This window comes from Pungitius pungitius, chromosome 8 (assembly GCF_949316345.1).
Source record: "Pungitius pungitius chromosome 8, fPunPun2.1, whole genome shotgun sequence".
In the NCBI taxonomy this organism is placed as follows: domain Eukaryota; kingdom Metazoa; phylum Chordata; class Actinopteri; order Perciformes; family Gasterosteidae; genus Pungitius; species Pungitius pungitius.
In genome coordinates this window covers 22,027,256-22,044,781 of record NC_084907.1, presented here as the reverse complement: position 1 = coordinate 22,044,781, position 17,526 = coordinate 22,027,256, and the positions used below count along the sequence as shown (strand labels likewise).

Here is a 17,526-nt window from a genome sequence, read left to right as displayed (position 1 = left end):
AATACAAAATTCTGATTTACCTAAGGATTTATTGAGAAAATTTAAAAAGTGAGATTTGAAGATGCATTTGAAAAAGGTTATAGTGGGACAGTGAGGTCTATTGTGGTATGAAAGCACTTTGTGTTCCATTTGCCAAACGGAGGTCTTAGAAATGATTGAGATTTCTGAAATAATTAACTCTTAAACTTGTCTTAGAATAGGAATTTAAGACTAGTGAAGCATCTTGCTTTATTATTGGCTAACCGAAGCAGATGGGCTCTTACTGTTGATGCTCACACAAAAGCATGTAGCTAAAAAAAATGCTCAATTATATTTCATAACGGAACAAATTTATTTTTGTATGGAAATCTTTATAATGGCTTCTAAATTCACTTAAAGCTATTCCCCGGTTTGGATGCGTTGAAACGCTAAATTTAAACTGACTTTTCTTTTTCTTTTAAAGCTACAAAGCCTGAATTAATTGTGTGCCCCCCATCATTGTTCTAAGAGAAGAATAGAGCTGAATCTACCTCAAATGGACGGGCTGCCCTTTGACCGTTCCATACACAAACCGCTAATGAAATTCCCAACTAGAGGAGGAGTCTGCTGGATATTTAAATACACTTGTGTGGTCACTTTCACCCCAGAATGAACAACTGCATTTGTCTGCTCCTTTGGTTGAGACGCACAGACGTAATAATAGAACATTTTAAGGAAACATATATCTGGTAAGAGACATTTTTTACTATCAAAATTGCCAGAATTAAATTATTAATGTATTAATGTGTATATTCCTCAAAACAGATGCAAGATCAATTTGATTTAACTGCCCTAACCAACTGTTTAATACTAGAATCATGCATTTTACTCTTGGGAAGATGCAAGTAACCTGGCGATATAGTTGTGATCCAAACTATTCGCCGTTAAATTCATCCAGTCTTTTGGTCACAAAACGTTCAAACTAAATCTGTTCATCCTGAACCGGACAATGCCGTTATCGTTGAATAAAAAGAGATGAAAGAACCTAGCCATGCCTATATGTCTTGTTCATCCGTGATTCAATAAGGTTAGTTTTATAACTGTTAACCCTGTAGCAACCGGGATCTACTTTAAATAGGAACAATATCACAACCATCAAACAATACAACGTGGAAGTTACCACATATTTTCGCTCACCGTCGAACCTTCCCTCTGCAACCAATTCAGAGCGTTACTGGCGGAAGAGTCTACTTCGGCCTTCGTAAAGGGGGTCCGCGGCATTGGAATATAACGTTAAGTTCAAACTAATGCCGTATGGTTTAAAATCAGGCGTGAGGGGCAACGTATTGGTCGCTTAACTTAAATCTTCACGACGTACTGATGAAAACGGCAAGACAAGACAATTGATATGCTTTTCACGATTAAGAACACCCCTCATTCAGGAACTCGATGCACCGGACTGTTATTGCTCAACGTCATCGTCGCTCCTCACTTCATGTCCATCCGCTAGCACGTTTATAAATTATCATCATGGATTAAAAGGACTCTGACTTCTTTCTTTCTCATGGCAGGTTGGTTGTAAAGTAATAAATGTGATGGTTACATGTATGGGAAGAACCCGTGTCCTACGTTCTCCTCAGACTGTGTTGAGAAAGAAAGAGAACGTTAGCTTACGTAGCATTTGTTACTTACAATTCAAGTAAGAGCTAAAAAAAAAAATCGGACGAAGTTTAAATGAATCGGGGAACATTTTAACGTGCTTTACCGTAACAACTTGCCGTAATTAACTTGATTCCAAATTACCCAAGAAAAATGACTCATGCGTGAACTATGACTAAAGTTATCTGTTATTGAGTTTATTATATTACTGCGGCCAACGAAGCAGACGCCTGCATTTTAGTGCGCGTAAATGCTGACATTTACGGTATTAAACATGGAACCGAAATGAAGGCTGTTTAAAAAACTAAATTCCGCACAATGATAGAAGCAAGAATCCGCCGTAAGACGTCTAGTCTTGTGTTCATACACACGGATAGAAGTACAGGACCTCTCTGACTAGTCTTGTACACAAATGTAATGTTTTTACTGTACAAATTTAGAGAATTATCCGTAATTAAAAGTCCTATTTTTGCGAGTTCAAAAAGATATTTTCCTCAATGTTGGAACTGTAATGAAACCTTTTTCCCAATAATTCCAGACAAAGAACAATGCAATTAATTTAAGGACCTTGTACGAAAAATTAAATTTAGAGATTTCTCCAAAATGAAAGTCCCATAAGTATGTGTTCAAAAACTTTGGAGAAATGGTCTTTTTGAACTTGCAAATATGGAGCTTCTACTTTTGGAGAAATCTAAAAAAATACATCATATTCAGCTTTTCTTCCGGTGACTTTTTTAATACCGTAAACTACAGCATATACGTGCACTACAATTCAAGTGCCTGCTCAGTTGACCACAGAAGTTTATTGAATGTCACCGCGGACGTATCAAAGTTGATGTTACTTTTGAACCTGTAACTTTTTTTAATGTTTGATATTCTCAGTAAAAGTCAACCTGTGAAACCACGTCGCTCCTACTGTACTTAGAACTAAGACATTAACATTACAGGGGAGTCAACCTAATTATTCTACATTTTCACAGATCTGGAGACACTATAATTGTAAATATAATATTAGGAACGATTTTTGTCCTATTCATTAACAAAACTTTGTTGTTTTTGTTGTTGTTGTTTTTTACAGAGAAAGAGGTGTGCAGTGACCATGGAGGCTGTGTTTCACTCTCTCTTCAACACAGCTGGCCAGCTGCCGTGGTTGCTCCTGGCTCTGTTAACACCGTGTACAGTCTTGTGTTCAGTAGATGTAAAGCAGACAAGATGGCCGTTATTCTCCCAGAGGCCGGTTCTTCTTGCCTGGAATGCCCCAACTCAGGAGTGTGGCCCGCGATTTCACGTGACTTTATCTCTGAACCAGTTTGACATCGTGGCATCCCCCAATGAGGGCTTCGTCCGACAGAACCTCACCATCTTTTACAAGGAGCGCCTTGGCTTGTATCCCTATTATAATCATGCACGCATTGCAGTGAATGGAGGCCTTCCACAGCTCGCCAGCCTCTCTCAGCACTTTGAAAAAATGCCTGAAGGTTTGCACAAATACATACGTCAGGTAGATGCAAAAGGTTTGTCTGTAATTGATTGGGAGGAGTGGCGTCCATTGTGGATCCGAAATTGGGATGCTAAAGCTATCTATCGAAATAAATCCCGTGAAATGGTGGCCAAGAAGAATCCTAAGTGGACACCGGAACAAGTGGAAAAAGTAGCGGAGCAAGAATTTGAGCTCACAGCTCGCAAGTTCATGCTGGAGACCCTTAAACTCGCCAAGAATTTGTGGCCCAATCAACTGTGGGGCTTCTACTTGTTTCCAGACTGTTACAACCATAACTACAAGAGTGGCTTGAAGAACTACACGGGTCACTGTCCAGATGTGGAGATCCACCGCAACGATCAACTGAACTGGTTGTGGACGGAATCCACGGCCCTCTTCCCATCTATCTACATGGTTTCTAGTTTGGCCTCTGCAAATGATGGGCGCCTATTTGTCCGAAACAGGGTAAAAGAAGCAATGCGCCTCGCATCCGTTGGGAATGGATCGGCACGGCCTGTTTTTGTTTATACCCGTCCTTATTACACGGACGAGCTGACCCTCCTGACCGAGGTTAGTTGGCCGGAGTAACAATACACCATCGACATTCCTTACGTTGTCTAGAGGTTCAGTTATTCTATTTGACCCCTGAACTGTTGTGAACATGTTGTAGACAGATCTGGTCTCCACCATTGGCGAGAGTGTTGCACTTGGAGCTGCAGGCGTCATCTTCTGGGGGGACGCTTCCTACGCCAGCAGCCAGGTAAGCGCTATACCCTCAGCGCTCATTCGGCACAGAACAGCCGAGTGTTCCTTACATTTTTGGTTAACATCCTGTTTGTTTTTTGGACTTTCAGAAAAAATGCTCCATCCTGAACGATTACATCCAGGAGCATCTTGGCCGGTACCTCCTCAATGTGTCCACGGCAGCCAAACTGTGCAGTCGGGTGGTATGTAAATCCCACGGCCGCTGTCAGCGCAAAGTACCAGACGAGGACGTGTACCTTCACCTCAGCCCCTCGGCACACAGCATCACCGGTCAGGGTGGCCAGCTGAAAGTTACGGGCGTGCCGAGCCAAGCCGAGCTGGCGCTTTTCCACACACACTTTAAGTGCCAATGCTACAGTGGGTACGGGGGTGAGACCTGTGCTGAGAAAATAAGAGGGCTCAATAGAGCCTCCTCTGTCTTAGGGACCTGGCCTCTTTGCCTTTTACTCCCACTAGGACTTCTCACACTGATACACTGAGGGAAACCGAGAGGTCCAAAACTATTCGCTGATTCTGCCGGTCCTGAAAAGGATAAATCTGACTTTTTAACACATTGGTGGTATTTTACAGTGCGCTAGTGGTGATGCTGATTCATTGTCATCAGAGATTAATTTATATGAGATTATGTCGGATTCCCATACTCAAATGGTACTGTGGTGTAATTGTGGAGCTTTTCCCACAGAGGATAAAATGCATAATGAAAAAACAACACGCACGCATTATGGCTTCTATCTGTTGATTGATCAAGCTGTCGTGTGTTTGCCTTACCAATGCCTGCATTGTGGCCGTGCATTATGCCAGAAAGTCATCATTTATGCAATATGTAGCCTTTAATATCTTTGGCTTAAAGAAATTACACAAACACCTGGAACTACGTGAACTACGGAGTGCTCTTTTTTTGTTGGTGCCTTATGTTTGAACAACAGCAGTGTCTCAGCCCTCTGCTGGTAACAGAGATGCTTTATATTGATATGAACCTTTTAAGCCTACTCATTGTAATTTGATTCATACAGGAAAAGCAATGTATACAGGAATGGGTTTACCGAGCTTGAAAGATTAATAGACTTTAACTTACATAGCGTCTTTTCTCCAGTCAACAGAGTTTACACTAATGACAGAGGCTTATCCGTACATATTCTATCTCTGTCTCTCTCTCTCTCTCACACACACACACACACACACACACACACCAATGGTGTTCCCAGACTGCACAAAATGTGGGGTTCGGCATCTTGCCCAAAACATTTCAACCTGCGGACTCCTGCGGTTGGAGCCAGGGATCCAACAGTCCTCTGATTAGTGGAGAATCTGCTTTATCTCCTGGGTGGCTCCCAAAAATGTGACTATTTATCTTGCAAATTGTGTTGTTTTAATTAACATGGTTAAAAAGGAAACATTTCAACATCCTGGCAATGTCAGATCTGTGAACCTGCTCTACTTGTTTGGGAAATCGGATGTACACAATTAGATTTCAACTCTTTGTGGCAAATGTAAGATTGTTTTTATATAACTGTATTGCTGCATTTGTGGCTAATTGTCATGGCTTATTTTTTAAAATAATTATTAAAATATTCTTTTTTGTGTGTTATTGGCTCGTTGATAGCAACTAATGTAGGTAAATCTTCCAATTGGTTCTTTGACAAAATAAATATATTTTTGAGTTCAATATTTGTACTGTAGGTTCTTTATTTATTCTCTATGGTACTGCTCAGAAAAGTATTCAACCACCTAAAATGAATTGTTAAGAACTGAAAAATTGAGAACTTTACTAATAGCACTTTAACTTCTTGTTGAGGTGGCTCCAGCTTTGGTTCATGTTTGTGAGTTGTTTGACAGTGAATTTATTCTAAAAGAAGTGTTTCCAAAAAATGTAAAGGTTTTTGTATTCCCCTTATATTAGATCATTTAATTTAGTTTGAATTTGAATATTTCTTTCTCTTTTAATTCCTTTAACGTGGCGTGTTTCTAAAGATATTGTGAAAACTGGAAATGGATGTGGTCAAATATACTTCTGACTTACTGATAGATGTGTTCCATTTATTTTATTTTGTTTACAGTTAAGAATGTCAGATATAAGCCAAGTTGTCATCAAGCAACCTAGAAAGTGGAAAGCAACAAATGTCATTATGCCTGAGAGACAAACGTGTATGAAGGCACAGTGTTTCACAGTTTATTGAAATTGTTTGAAGTTACCAGGTATCACGGTTGATACTGGAGGAGACGTGGGGTTTTTGATAGGAATTTCTGGTATTAATTTGGTCTTAAATCTAAAGCAGGTTGAGAAAAAACTTTTCTTCTATCCCTAACCGGAAATGACGTAACGTACTTAATGTTGTTATGCGCAGCTCGAAATGTGCTCCGACATGGAACAAACGATTTAAACCGTTGGTGTGAAAGAGACCTATTCATCAAAATTATTATGCATTGCTGGTCTTTTTTTTTCGCGTGACATGACCTATCCAGTTTTACTAAATAATTAATTAGACATTTTCTATCCAAAGAACGCTGAACGTACGTCGTTTCCGTTCAGTAAAATAATGTAACGTTATAGCTAGCGTCAAGCTTACTTGTCTCAGTCACCGCAGCTAACGTTCGCTTAACGTTAACACCAGCATCCACCCGAAGCCGCTCTGCAACGTTTCCCATCACTGGCAACCAGCAATGCAGAAGACATGACCAGAAAGCAGACAGCCTCGTCCCCCCGTCAGTGAACGTGTCTTAACAAGTGTCTCCTCCGTGTTGGTAGGTTATCCTCCGGTGCTCATTGATGTCTCCTACGACGTTTAACGTTCGGGAAATGTTAGCTTATTTGCTTATTGGAGCTAATTGACATTCTTCAGCTCACCTCACTGGTTCTGCAATACAGAACTTCTGTCCTTCACCGACACGAGGTTCGGCTTTCTTGTAACATATTGCACTTGTCCTTTATCGATTTGCTTTTTTTAATGGCACTTTCACCGCTAGAAATAAATGTTGCACTAATGTTTTTTATATATATATTAGGCCATCCTTTCAACGTGTTGTGCTACTTTTACTCAACGGTTTACATGTGCAGATGTGGCAACATTTGTGTAAAGCACACAAGAGCTGTTCCTCTTATGAACAATGCAGTCGCTGTAAAATCATTTGGAAATCAAAGTGTGAGTAAAAAAAAAACGTATGTCGAACTACAATAGCCTTTGTGGATGGGGATCGCAGTTCCTGTTGTCGCGGGAGCAAAGCAAGGACCAGACTTGAGACTTTAATCAAAGCAATATGACAATGTTTATTTGTGACAGGAGTGTTCTGTCCTGCAGTCATACGAGCACGGACCTGCTTCAAACTGTCCAGCAACAGCAATGGAAGGGCGCTTAATACACAGTGCGCTCGGATTATATTATATATAGTGCGTTTTTGATTGGTTCACTATGATGGAGGCGGCTCCTTGTTTATGACCTTCGGAGAGCCCCATTGGAGCACAGGGACGTCCCTCCCTTCAGGCTCTCGGATCGTCACGTCTCCTGTTGTTCATGAGTTCACTGCATACTTAAGATGTTTTGTGTGTGAGGCATGCTATTCTCAATATTCTGTTTTATCTACATTTGACCCTGAGAGTGCGTGCAGTTGTTTAGCAACAGGTTCACTGCATATTTAGGATGTTTTGCGTGTGAGCCACGGTCACCCAGTCCCATGTATGGACGTGACCCTGAGAGTGTTTGTTTGAGATGTTTGTGTGCTCCGGGTCATACAAGGCCTCCACCCATTATTAAATTATTGTTAAAGTGTAATTACAGTCTAGTGTGAGCATGCATGATTATATTTAATACTCAACACTGTACACACTTCCATGCAATTGACGATACGACATGATGGGCTCTCGGACAATGCACTCTCTTTTCCCAGATCGTTTATCTTGGCAGGATGAATTTCTTGAGGAATCGTCTCGTTGTTCTGGGCCTGGTGTTGTTGGCCACATTACTGCTGTACCTGCTGCTGCCATCCATTCGCCAGGGCAGCATGGAGCCATCCCTAGAAGCTCAAAGAATGGGGCTTATGGGCACCCCTCTTCCTCCGATTCCTACCATCAATGTGTCCATTCGCACCGGACAGCTACCCGGGGACCCTCCACTCTTCTTCAGAGAAGCTTTACCTGTTGACGGAGCTGGACGACAGATATTGCCAAGGTGACAAGTGACAACATATTTAAAACAATGAGCACATTACATGCCATGTCCTTGTAATCATAACCAGTGAGTGAGGATGATCTAGTAAACCGCTTTCTGCAGCTCTAAAATAGGGTAATTGTATGGCCTTTGGATAAAATCCTGAGAAGTTCTTTTGTGTTTCTCTATGGAGGCTGCAAGTGGTCCTTCTGCATGGTCAGGCCTTCACATCCAAAACCTGGGAGGAGCTTGGGACGATGGCACTACTGGCAACTAATGGGTATCAGGCCTTAGCCATGGACCTTCCAGGTAGAACTTACTCTTATTGCAAAATTCTATAGATAAACTGAGTCATACAACTATGGTTACAGTATTACAAATGCCCTGATACACTAATGGACACACTTGTGTGAATCCATATTTATCTGAGCACCCACACGTTTCATAATTGTTTTTTTGTTCTCGGAGGTTATGGAAAATCACCGGACTCTGAAGCTTTGAAGACTGATCAGAACCGAGTTGACCTCCTCTCTAGATTCATGGAGTCTCTGGGTGTGCGATCAGCCGTGCTGCTGAGCCCCTCCATGAGTGGACATTACTCCATCCCCTTCCTCATGAAGAACAATGCTCAGCTACAGGGCTTCATTCCCATAGCACCAGTCGGTACACGAAGTTACACTCCACAGCAGTATCAAAACATTCAGGTGAGGGAGGTAAACGGGTGAAGATTGTGTGTGTTCATATTTTCAAACAGATGCATCTATCTATTGTTACTCCTGTTAGACATTTTTTTTCTGACAATTTCCTAAAAAGTCAAAGTGATATTTTCTCATTGCTTGTTTTATGTACTTAGCAAATGAGCAAAATAAGAAAATGTTTTATGCGACAGGTATACAAGTGGCAGTTACACAACCCCGTTTGTGAAAGGATTTTGAATATCTTTACACAGCTGTATCATGATGGTGGTATAAAAACATGTTCTACTCTGTTTTACAGTTCTCTCACTCCCATCTGCTCTTTTTAGGTTCCCACTCTAATTGTGTTTGGAGCCATGGACACAAATCTGGGTGCACAGTCCCACAAGAACCTCATACAACTTCCTAATCACTTTGTGCTTAAGCTAGAAGGAGCTCGGCATGCTTGCTACATGGACAAACCCAGAGAGTTTCACCAAGGCCTGATTGACTTTCTCAGCAAACTGAAGTGAGATGTTTGGTGGAGGAGGAATAAGTGGAAAGATGGAAACAATAGAAAGAAGAGGAAATGGTCAGCGGAACACTAGTCTCCTAATTAATGGTTTAGTGTTGTGACAATTGAGAGGTTTCTAAGAGCTACTTTATTGTCATGTTATCCCCTAAAACAAGGACATTGGCATGGGATTAGGTTTTAATACATGGAAATAGCCTGTAAAACCTAGTTGTGACATAGTAGTTCAGCCCATTAAAAAAATATATTATTTTTGATTTGTCCAAAAAGACTAGTTCATCACAGCTTGTTGTTAAAATAGCTTCAGATTTGTATTGTGTTTCATGTGCTTCGTGTCTCTCTGCATGTAAAAAAACATGAAAAGTGTTTCTGCTTTGTTACCTTTTCTGTAGGTGACAAGTAGGTTGCTGTAAATATGCAAATATGTCAGGTGCCTGTGTTTGAATAGCTTCTATTAGCTTCATGTTTGACAAAATATCTATTTATTAAGATCTAAAAACCATTACAGCTTCCAAGGAAACATGTTTGACAAAAGGAAACAAGATTTGTAAGAAACTGCTCACATTTATTTATATATTGATGAGATTACATGTAAAATATTTGCAATAAGTCTGGACAATCATGCCAAAAAACAACTTAAAATACGATGTGCATATAAAATAAGAAATTGTGTCCTTTGAATGTCATTTAAAAAAATACCATATTTTATAAACTGGGTTATTTTGTTGTAAACTAGTTTCCTAGACCCCTCTAACCTTGAAGGTAGATGCAGAGCAGAGTAAAGTTTAGAAACTGAAATAAGTATTTCATTTTCAGTAAACGCACTGCCCACATCAATAACTTGTTATTGGAACAGGTGACCAGGAGGGGGCGTGGTGTCATGTTGGTAAACTCGCCACTGGCTTCTGTCACAGTTTGGCTAAAATAGTCTCCTGTCGATGCAACAAGATATCAAAACAGACGTGTTACTTTGAGTGTGTTTGCGTTACGTGAAGCCAATAAAATCATGAGCATAAAATAGTTTCCATGGAGACAAAGTATTAGAAAATATAGAAGGCGACCCACTTGTATTGGCGGTTATTTAAAATAACAAACATGCAGGACCTACTTGAAATACACTGAGCTAAAGTACACATGTGTAACCATACTTTTACTTTGATGTAAAATACACTATAGGTATGGGTGTGATAGCATATTTTTAGCATTTTTTTCAGCAATTAAAAAATAATTCCCTAAAAAATGCGGCTTATTACTAATTTTCCCAGAAGAGAGCTTAATTTAGATCTAATTTTTCTTCCCCAGAGAAAGATCTTGCATTCCTAAAAGGGGATTCAAGGCTTTAACGTTTTGTTATATTGTTATTTGTAAATTTATTCAGCTTTAGGATTTGAGGGCCTATGATGCCGGCTTTCCGCTGTGTCTAAAATCAATTCACACAGGTTTCAGAACAAATATAATCAATGCAAAGCTTTTGTTCGCGATTGAACAGTTTGTAAAATATTTATTTCATAAACTATGTGTTTAATTCCGGTGACAAGTCTTTTATTTTGAAGGCCTAGAACGGGCTCATTCTGCAGGCGACAGACGACGAGCGAACTGAACGTGACGGCACACAGTGACAGTGAGTATCGGGATAACTTAAGCTAAAAGGATTTATAGATCCACGTCATTTGCAGACCTGTAATCCACGTTTACATCGAGAAGGTTTGGCCTGTTCCCCAACTTAAAGTCGCAGGCATAGCGTCATTTACAACTAGCAAAGAGAGTAATGAGTCCACCAGCTACGAGGCTAGCTAGCTTTATTAGCAACAACAACAACAACAACAAAAATAGTTGTCATCCGAGCGCATCAGATGACGACAGCCCGGTTAATGTCACCGGCTCGTGGGCCGGGGAGTGACACTGCAGATCCACGGTTTGTCGCGTGGAGCTCTCTGACTCACAAAGGACCCCGCGATGCGACGTTTCTCTCTCGATCCTTCCACATTTGTTGCAGGGTGTCGTTGTGTTACACGTACGTTTTTAATGGTCATACGTGTGTGTCGTCAGAGTAACTAATAACAGCATGCTGCCTGAATGTGATGGAGGCGGACGCAGCCCCCCCGGGGGAGAGGACCCCTCCGTGAGTCTGTTCAGAGAGTACCTGCGCGTGAAGACGGTTCACCCAGACCCGGATTACGGTGAGATGTCGTCATCGCAACGCACGGAAACGTCTATTTATTTGTTGGGATCATAGTCAAATCAGTTGTTGAAATGTTGTAACAGTTTACACTATTTCTCATTATGTCACTTAACAGCCCCTCGGTTGTTTTGTGTCACGTGTCATCACTTTCTATGATCAAAGTCCAATACTTATCTGTGTAAGTTAGCTATTAAAGGAGACATGTTCATTTCCAGGCTCATACTTCTATTTCTACTATCTACTACAACACAATTACATGCTTTAATGTTTATTTTTGTCTTGCTAAATATACCTAAATTCACTTTCTTTGAATACATGTCAATTGATTTCAGTTGCTAGGCAACGGCTCGGGGCCAAGTTCACTTCCTGTCGGCTAATTATTCACATACACTGCAACTGGAATTAGACACATTTAGGGCCGCAGTCACTGGAGATGGGCTCTGTATTTCTCTCCCTGGATTTAGCATTTCAATACGTAAACTCATAGAAAATGGAATTTCAAAAACAGTTTGGTAGTAAGAGAAAGCTTCTGGTTCTCTCTGACTGTACCAGAGTCCATTAGTGCCACGTCTAGCGGAAGCACAAGTTATGACTGCCTCCTGTTCTGAGAGGTTTTTTACACAGGTTTTAATAATTCATCAGATTGTTCTGCTATCTGTTTATTCATTCATAGATGCTGCTCTTCATTTCTTGGACAGAATGGCAGAGGAGCTTGAGCTACCTATCAGAAAGATTGAGGTGTGTGTCAATGTGTAATATAATAAAATAATTCACGTAGCATTTGTTGACAGGATTTGAAAACGGTGTAAGACTTTTCCTGTTGTTCTCTCTCCCCCGAAGGCCTGTCCAGGCAGAGTAGTGACGATCATGACATGGGAAGGGACCAACCCAGCCCTGAAGTCCATTTTACTGAATTCCCACACAGACGTCGTACCTGTTTACCAGGTACGACGTCTTTCTTGGTTGTTGGCGTTACCATCTTGTTATTTTCTGTAAAAGACATGCAAAAAATGGATTTGATATCAATCTCTTCTCCAGGAACATTGGAAATACGATGCTTTCAGTGCTTTCAAAGATGCAGAGGGCAACATTTTTGCCCGGGGATCACAGGACATGAAATGTGTAACTATACAGTGGGTATAAACTGACTTGATAACTTGTTTAATACTCTTCTTTTGTTCTTCATTTAGTCTTGTTCAGTGAGAACAACTGTTTTTAACACCCACTCCCTCAACCTGAATAAAGTCACTCCAGATTCCATTTCTTAGCTGTGTCATAACACTGCAGCGTTGTCTTCTGTCCTCTGCAGGTACATCCAGGCCGTCAAAAGGCTGAAGGCAGAGGGACGGAAACTGATGCGCACTGTGCACTTGATGTTTGTTCCTGGTAAGATATTGGATCGTCAGCCTCCTGTATTTGTAGTTTGCTGTCAAAGCATTCGCACACCTTCGGTCCAGCCACACACTTTTTTAGTGAAGGCAGTGGAGGTGTGTTCAGAATGTGCTTGATAAGCATCTTCCTCCTACTCCTCGTAGCTTGTTTTCACCTGTTATGTCGGATAAGCTTAGTTTGCCCTGCAGGCAACTCTGAAAAAAGGGACCTGATTTCATGGTTTGGACACTTGCAATTAATAAATACTGACCAGTTATTATAGACCAATCATCTAATGGCAGCACAACTACAGTTTGTTTGCCTGGTAGTGTGATAATGTATGTCACCGATATCAACACATGCTGGAGAAATATTGATCCATTTTCACAAATGTGATCTCTCAGGAATGTCGACAAAACTGTAACCGTGCCCTCTATGAACATTTTAGCAAATAGAGATATGGAAATTAACATGTTCTAATCTTGTTCCTTTTTAGATGAAGAAGTGGGAGGTCACAAGGGAATGGAAACATTTGTTAAGCATCCAGAGTTCCAAAAATTAAACATTGGCTTTGCGCTTGATGAAGGTAAATAAACACATATTTTTAACATCCAGTTAAACTTTAAGAAAATAAATACTGAAGGTCAATTAGTTGCTTAAAAAGTTGAAAACAGGTTAGATAATAGACTTTATACCACCTCAAACATTCCTGCCACTATTATAATCATTACCCCAGACCACCATGCAACATACTGTATATTAATCCACAGGTTACTGTGGCAACAGCACACATGCGCTACCTTACCAGTCTCAGGTGACTGTATGTCAACACTCTTTTCACTTTATAAAGACTGCTTGGTTGAACGCTCTCAGAGGAAGGAAACATTACTTCAGGTTGAAGAAACGTTGACATTGATTTTATTCTTCATCTTGTCAGACATCAAGTTTAAATACTGATTAAACTAGTACACGATAGCACGATATACCTTATATATCGTACACTGACATGTATATACTTATGTATAGTGGTGTTCGATTCATAGTGGTAATTGTGGTCAAAGTAAGGCTAAATATTTCTATACTACCCACAGTAATAAGTCGGGAAAATTCTTCCTGTAGGTCTGGCGAACCCTGGCGAGGCCTACACTGTGTTCTATGGAGAGAGGAACCCCTGGTGTGAGTATAAAATACATGCCATAAAATAACCCACCTTCTCAACAGATTACAGGATTTCAGAAGGAGGACAAAGCGAATCAAGCTGAATGACTTCTTCTTTCCAGGGATCACAGTCCACTGCCCAGGTAGTCCAGGTCATGGTTCTAGGTTTGTGGAGAACACAGCTGCTGAGAAGATGGTAAGTTTCAACATGAGGAAAAAGCCTCGTAGAAGGACTGAGAATGCCAGTGACCCCACTGCCTTGTTCTTCTCAGCGCAGAGTCATAAACTCTTTCCTGGACTTCAGAGAGAAGGAGAAACACCGGTGAGATTGATCTGCTTATATCTTGTGCACAATGTCTATGAAATGCATTTTTTCTGTAATTACAGGCATATTTATGATCACCTGATCCGCTCTGTGCAGCTATTCCCCAAGTTTTAGCTTGAAAGCTTGGTTTCCTACAGGAGGTCCTGATATGAAAGTTCTTACTTTGCTGCTTTTGATACAGTAGAAACAAATATGTAAAAAGAACCTTTTCAGGTCAAGATGAGTCAGGACTTCTGACATTGTGCAGCTGTAAAGGTGAATGTGGCCTCAATAATGTACACAAGGCTCCTTAAAACGTCTTAATAGGAAAACTGCCTTGCAAAATATGAACTTAACACAACTAACAGACCTCTGACTGAAATACCAGTTGTAGAACATTTCCTCTCTCTTCTCTATAATTATTACCATATTACATAATGATCTGCAGGAATCTTTCAAGGGACTTATTGCACACCATGAATTTGGGTGAAAACTCTAATCCGCCATCATGTGTTGTGTTTGTGTCCCAGAGACAGGTTTTTAAATGAGCTCTTCAGCACAAAGCATTTTTATGTAAACAGATTTGATTTAGATTTGATTGATCAGAAGTCCAGTCAATTTTCAGTTTTGGCCATTTAAGAAGTAAATTGTACATGGCATTGCAGTACTGTCATTAGTTCCATGTGTGTGTATTGCAGGCTAAACACCAGTGAGTGCTTCACGCTTGGCGATGTCACCACTGTCAATATGACCATGGTCAAAGGAGGCGTGGCCTACAACGTCATCCCGGCCGAAATGGACGTCAGTTTTGACCTAAGAATACCACCTCAAGTGAATCTACAGGTGTGTACACGTGTCTGACTGTGAGGGAGTTTGTGTTTGTTACTCATGCAGACATCTGATTTACAGGCAGATCTGTGTCAGTTTAAAATGACCTCATTATTATTGTTATTATTATTATTTTTATCCTCCTCTTAGGAGTTTGAAAGACAGATCAAAGAGTGGTGTAATGAAGCAGGAGACGATGTCACCTACGAGTTTGCTCAGGTCAGTACAGCACAGGTATGAAAGTGCTGCTGCCGCGCTTCTGTTTGTGTCCGATGGATAAAATGAGCTGACATCCATTGCAGAAACATATGAACCAAAATCTGACGTCTACAGCAGAGAATGATCCTTGGTGGAGCGCCTTCGCTGCAGCTTGTGACGAATTGTGAGTCAACTGTGCACAATTGGACAATCTGTGTATTCTGTTGCATGTTACAGTGCAGGTTGTGTGAAGAACTTACAAAGGTAATAATGTATTGACACTATTCACTTGATAAAAGCGATTAATGCTGCAGGTTATTGGAACAATTTAAACCTCAATGCAAATTTTTGTATGCTTTTCCTTTGGCCCTTTTAATGTATTCGATCCATGTTATTTCACACCTACACTGCATTCACACTATTTATTTCGAAATAACTGCATCGTCAGTCACTGTCTCAACTTGTGTGTTTAAGCATACATTTTTACGTTTAGTGTCTACTGTAAATGTGTGGGACCATTCAGTCAAATCCTTGTAACATGGCTATGGGGCTTTTCAGGAAACATTTTGAAAACATGTGAATCCTGCTAATTACAGCTGACAAAACCACTCTAGGACCAAATCGGTCCTTGTATCATTCAAACTTTCTTGGTATCTTCCCGGTAGGAACTTAACTCTGGAAAAGGAGATATTTCCAGCTGCGACAGACAGCCGTTTTATCCGAGCAGTGAGTATATGAACTCATTCAACCTGACTTTTTACTCTTTAATGGAGCCACCCCTCTCCTTCAGGTGTGTGCTGATTAAAAGGTTTGTCTGTTAAACACAGGTGGGCATCCCTGCCATCGGCTTTTCCCCGATGAACCGGACCCCCATCCTGCTGCACGATCACAACGAGTATCTGAACGAAGGCGTCTTCCTGAAGGGAATCAGCGTGTTTGAGAGGCTCATCCCAACTCTTGCCAGTGTTCCTGCCTTCCCTGACGAGGCCTAGACGTCTTTGTTTCAATCCTCTCTCACTGCTTATTACACTGACCATCTGAATGATTGACTTGAACATTTTGCAGAGATTACCAAAGAATAGAAACATATATATATGAACCTAAACTGAGCACTCAGCCTTTGTATTATGATGGTTTTCGTTTTGGTGACTCAGGATACAGGCACAGTCCGCTCTGCTTACCAACACTGTTAATCAGGTGTGCCTGTATGTGTGCAATCTTAATGATATCAGCGGTTGACTACACCATCTTTTCCCGTATGGAAAAAACAACTTACTAAAATGTGAAGATGACTTTGATTGATTCTTTGATCAAACATAATTCCATTGCCACTTTTTTTTAATTTAGCTTGACTTGAAACTTATAATTCCATGTTTACCATTTTATTTAATAAACTGAAATTGAATGAATCTATTTTTTTTAACTTCTTTAAATGTCATATTTACTGATAAGGAATTCAAAAGAGCGCTGAATGAGCAGCAGAGCTGTGTTATGAAGGGAGATTTCTGACAAAGGCATCAACACATATACATATATACATATACATACACATACATATATATATATATGTATATATATATATATATATGTATGTGTGTGTGTATATATACTGTATATGTGTGTATATATTCTACAACTTTGATGCAGAAGTTCATCCTGAATTATAATCCCTTATAGAATCATTATCGGCTCAAAATGTTGGTTTGTTTAAAACGGATCCATTCTAAACGTCCTGCAAAAATAATCTAGCATTTATTGTATTATTGTCTGTCTTACTAAAATCTTAGTATCTAGCCATACCAACACTAATTCAGTCAAATATGTTATTAAATAGAATGATACAGTTGTTGTTTCTCTTACATGTAAACCTAAATAATTGCATTTTAACATCTATTATCTGTCCACAGTCCCTGCTTGGTTTCTACAGCAAATCATCCGATTATTTCATACGTTATTTGCATTTATTCAAGCTAACCTGCCTTTAAACGATGTAGACAACATTTAGATTCCTAGTAAACAAGGATGTTGTATAATACATTAAGGGAAATAACAAATTAAAAATGTATTTTCGCAAAGGTCGGTTTCATCTGCAGTTCAGCTCCCTTTTGAGTTGTCGTCCAATTAACAGCGCGTGGCTCTCCGAGGGGGGGCGGCAGGAAGGCTGTGCAGTCAGTAATTAGCCTTTTCTCTCCCCAGGACATGACAGCAGTATTAGCACATGGGGCCGTCAGGGAGACGACTAGAAGCTGAACCCACATCCTTTCTCCCGGGGGAG

The 17,526-nt window shown here is 40.3% G+C and overlaps 3 protein-coding genes across 4 annotated transcripts; all 3 read left to right on the top strand.

Annotated features, from left to right (window-relative positions):
• The first annotated feature begins 602 nt into the window (after window positions 1-602).
• hyal2b (hyaluronidase 2b) lies at window positions 603-5,528 on the top strand. Of its 2 annotated transcripts, none has more exons than XM_037448168.2 (4): window positions 603-707; window positions 2,696-3,667; window positions 3,768-3,857; window positions 3,952-5,528. In XM_037448168.2, exons 2-4 carry the CDS (start codon window positions 2,717-2,719, stop codon window positions 4,339-4,341), a joined length of 1,431 nt encoding a protein of 476 aa, XP_037304065.1. In that variant the 5' UTR covers window positions 603-707; window positions 2,696-2,716; the 3' UTR covers window positions 4,342-5,528. The 2 variants fall into 2 exon arrangements, with proteins under 2 accessions (XP_037304065.1, XP_037304064.1); XM_037448167.2 differs by lacking the exon at window positions 603-707 and adding an exon at window positions 1,390-1,529.
• A 678-nt stretch (window positions 5,529-6,206) lies between these two features.
• On the top strand, window positions 6,207-9,922 carry abhd14a (abhydrolase domain containing 14A). The gene is made up of 5 exons (XM_037490835.2): window positions 6,207-6,604; window positions 7,745-8,025; window positions 8,198-8,313; window positions 8,473-8,708; window positions 9,029-9,922. The coding sequence occupies exons 2-5, from the start codon at window positions 7,763-7,765 to the stop codon at window positions 9,209-9,211; spliced, it is 798 nt and encodes a 265-aa protein (XP_037346732.1). The 5' UTR covers window positions 6,207-6,604; window positions 7,745-7,762; the 3' UTR covers window positions 9,212-9,922.
• An 822-nt stretch (window positions 9,923-10,744) lies between these two features.
• LOC119229954 (aminoacylase-1A-like) lies at window positions 10,745-16,660 on the top strand. Its single transcript, XM_062563871.1, has 15 exons — window positions 10,745-10,831; window positions 11,260-11,390; window positions 12,066-12,130; window positions 12,233-12,337; window positions 12,431-12,525; window positions 12,702-12,778; window positions 13,260-13,349; window positions 13,883-13,939; window positions 14,044-14,117; window positions 14,194-14,243; window positions 14,924-15,068; window positions 15,204-15,272; window positions 15,356-15,435; window positions 15,917-15,977; window positions 16,079-16,660. Exons 2-15 carry the CDS (start codon window positions 11,276-11,278, stop codon window positions 16,241-16,243), a joined length of 1,248 nt encoding a protein of 415 aa, XP_062419855.1. The 5' UTR covers window positions 10,745-10,831; window positions 11,260-11,275; the 3' UTR covers window positions 16,244-16,660.
• The last annotated feature ends 866 nt before the right edge of the window (window positions 16,661-17,526 follow it).

Excerpts from the sequence above, each read along its gene's own strand:
- abhd14a (XM_037490835.2), top strand. The coding sequence starts at position 7,763 with ATGAATTTCTTGAGGAATCGTCTCGTTGTTCTGGGCCTGGTGTTGTTG. Across the intron at positions 8,314-8,472 it reads CTTAGCCATGGACCTTCCAG|GTTATGGAAAATCACCGGAC; the intron begins GTAGAACTTACT and ends TTGTTCTCGGAG. Across the intron at positions 8,709-9,028 it reads AGCAGTATCAAAACATTCAG|GTTCCCACTCTAATTGTGTT; the intron begins GTGAGGGAGGTA and ends TGCTCTTTTTAG.
- hyal2b (XM_037448168.2), top strand. The coding sequence starts at position 2,717 with ATGGAGGCTGTGTTTCACTCTCTCTTCAACACAGCTGGCCAGCTGCCG. Across the intron at positions 3,668-3,767 it reads AGCTGACCCTCCTGACCGAG|ACAGATCTGGTCTCCACCAT; the intron begins GTTAGTTGGCCG and ends AACATGTTGTAG. Across the intron at positions 3,858-3,951 it reads CTTCCTACGCCAGCAGCCAG|AAAAAATGCTCCATCCTGAA; the intron begins GTAAGCGCTATA and ends TTGGACTTTCAG.
- LOC119229954 (XM_062563871.1), top strand. The coding sequence starts at position 11,276 with ATGCTGCCTGAATGTGATGGAGGCGGACGCAGCCCCCCCGGGGGAGAG. Across the intron at positions 12,526-12,701 it reads ATGAAATGTGTAACTATACA|GTACATCCAGGCCGTCAAAA; the intron begins GTGGGTATAAAC and ends TGTCCTCTGCAG. Across the intron at positions 15,978-16,078 it reads ACAGCCGTTTTATCCGAGCA|GTGGGCATCCCTGCCATCGG; the intron begins GTGAGTATATGA and ends TGTTAAACACAG.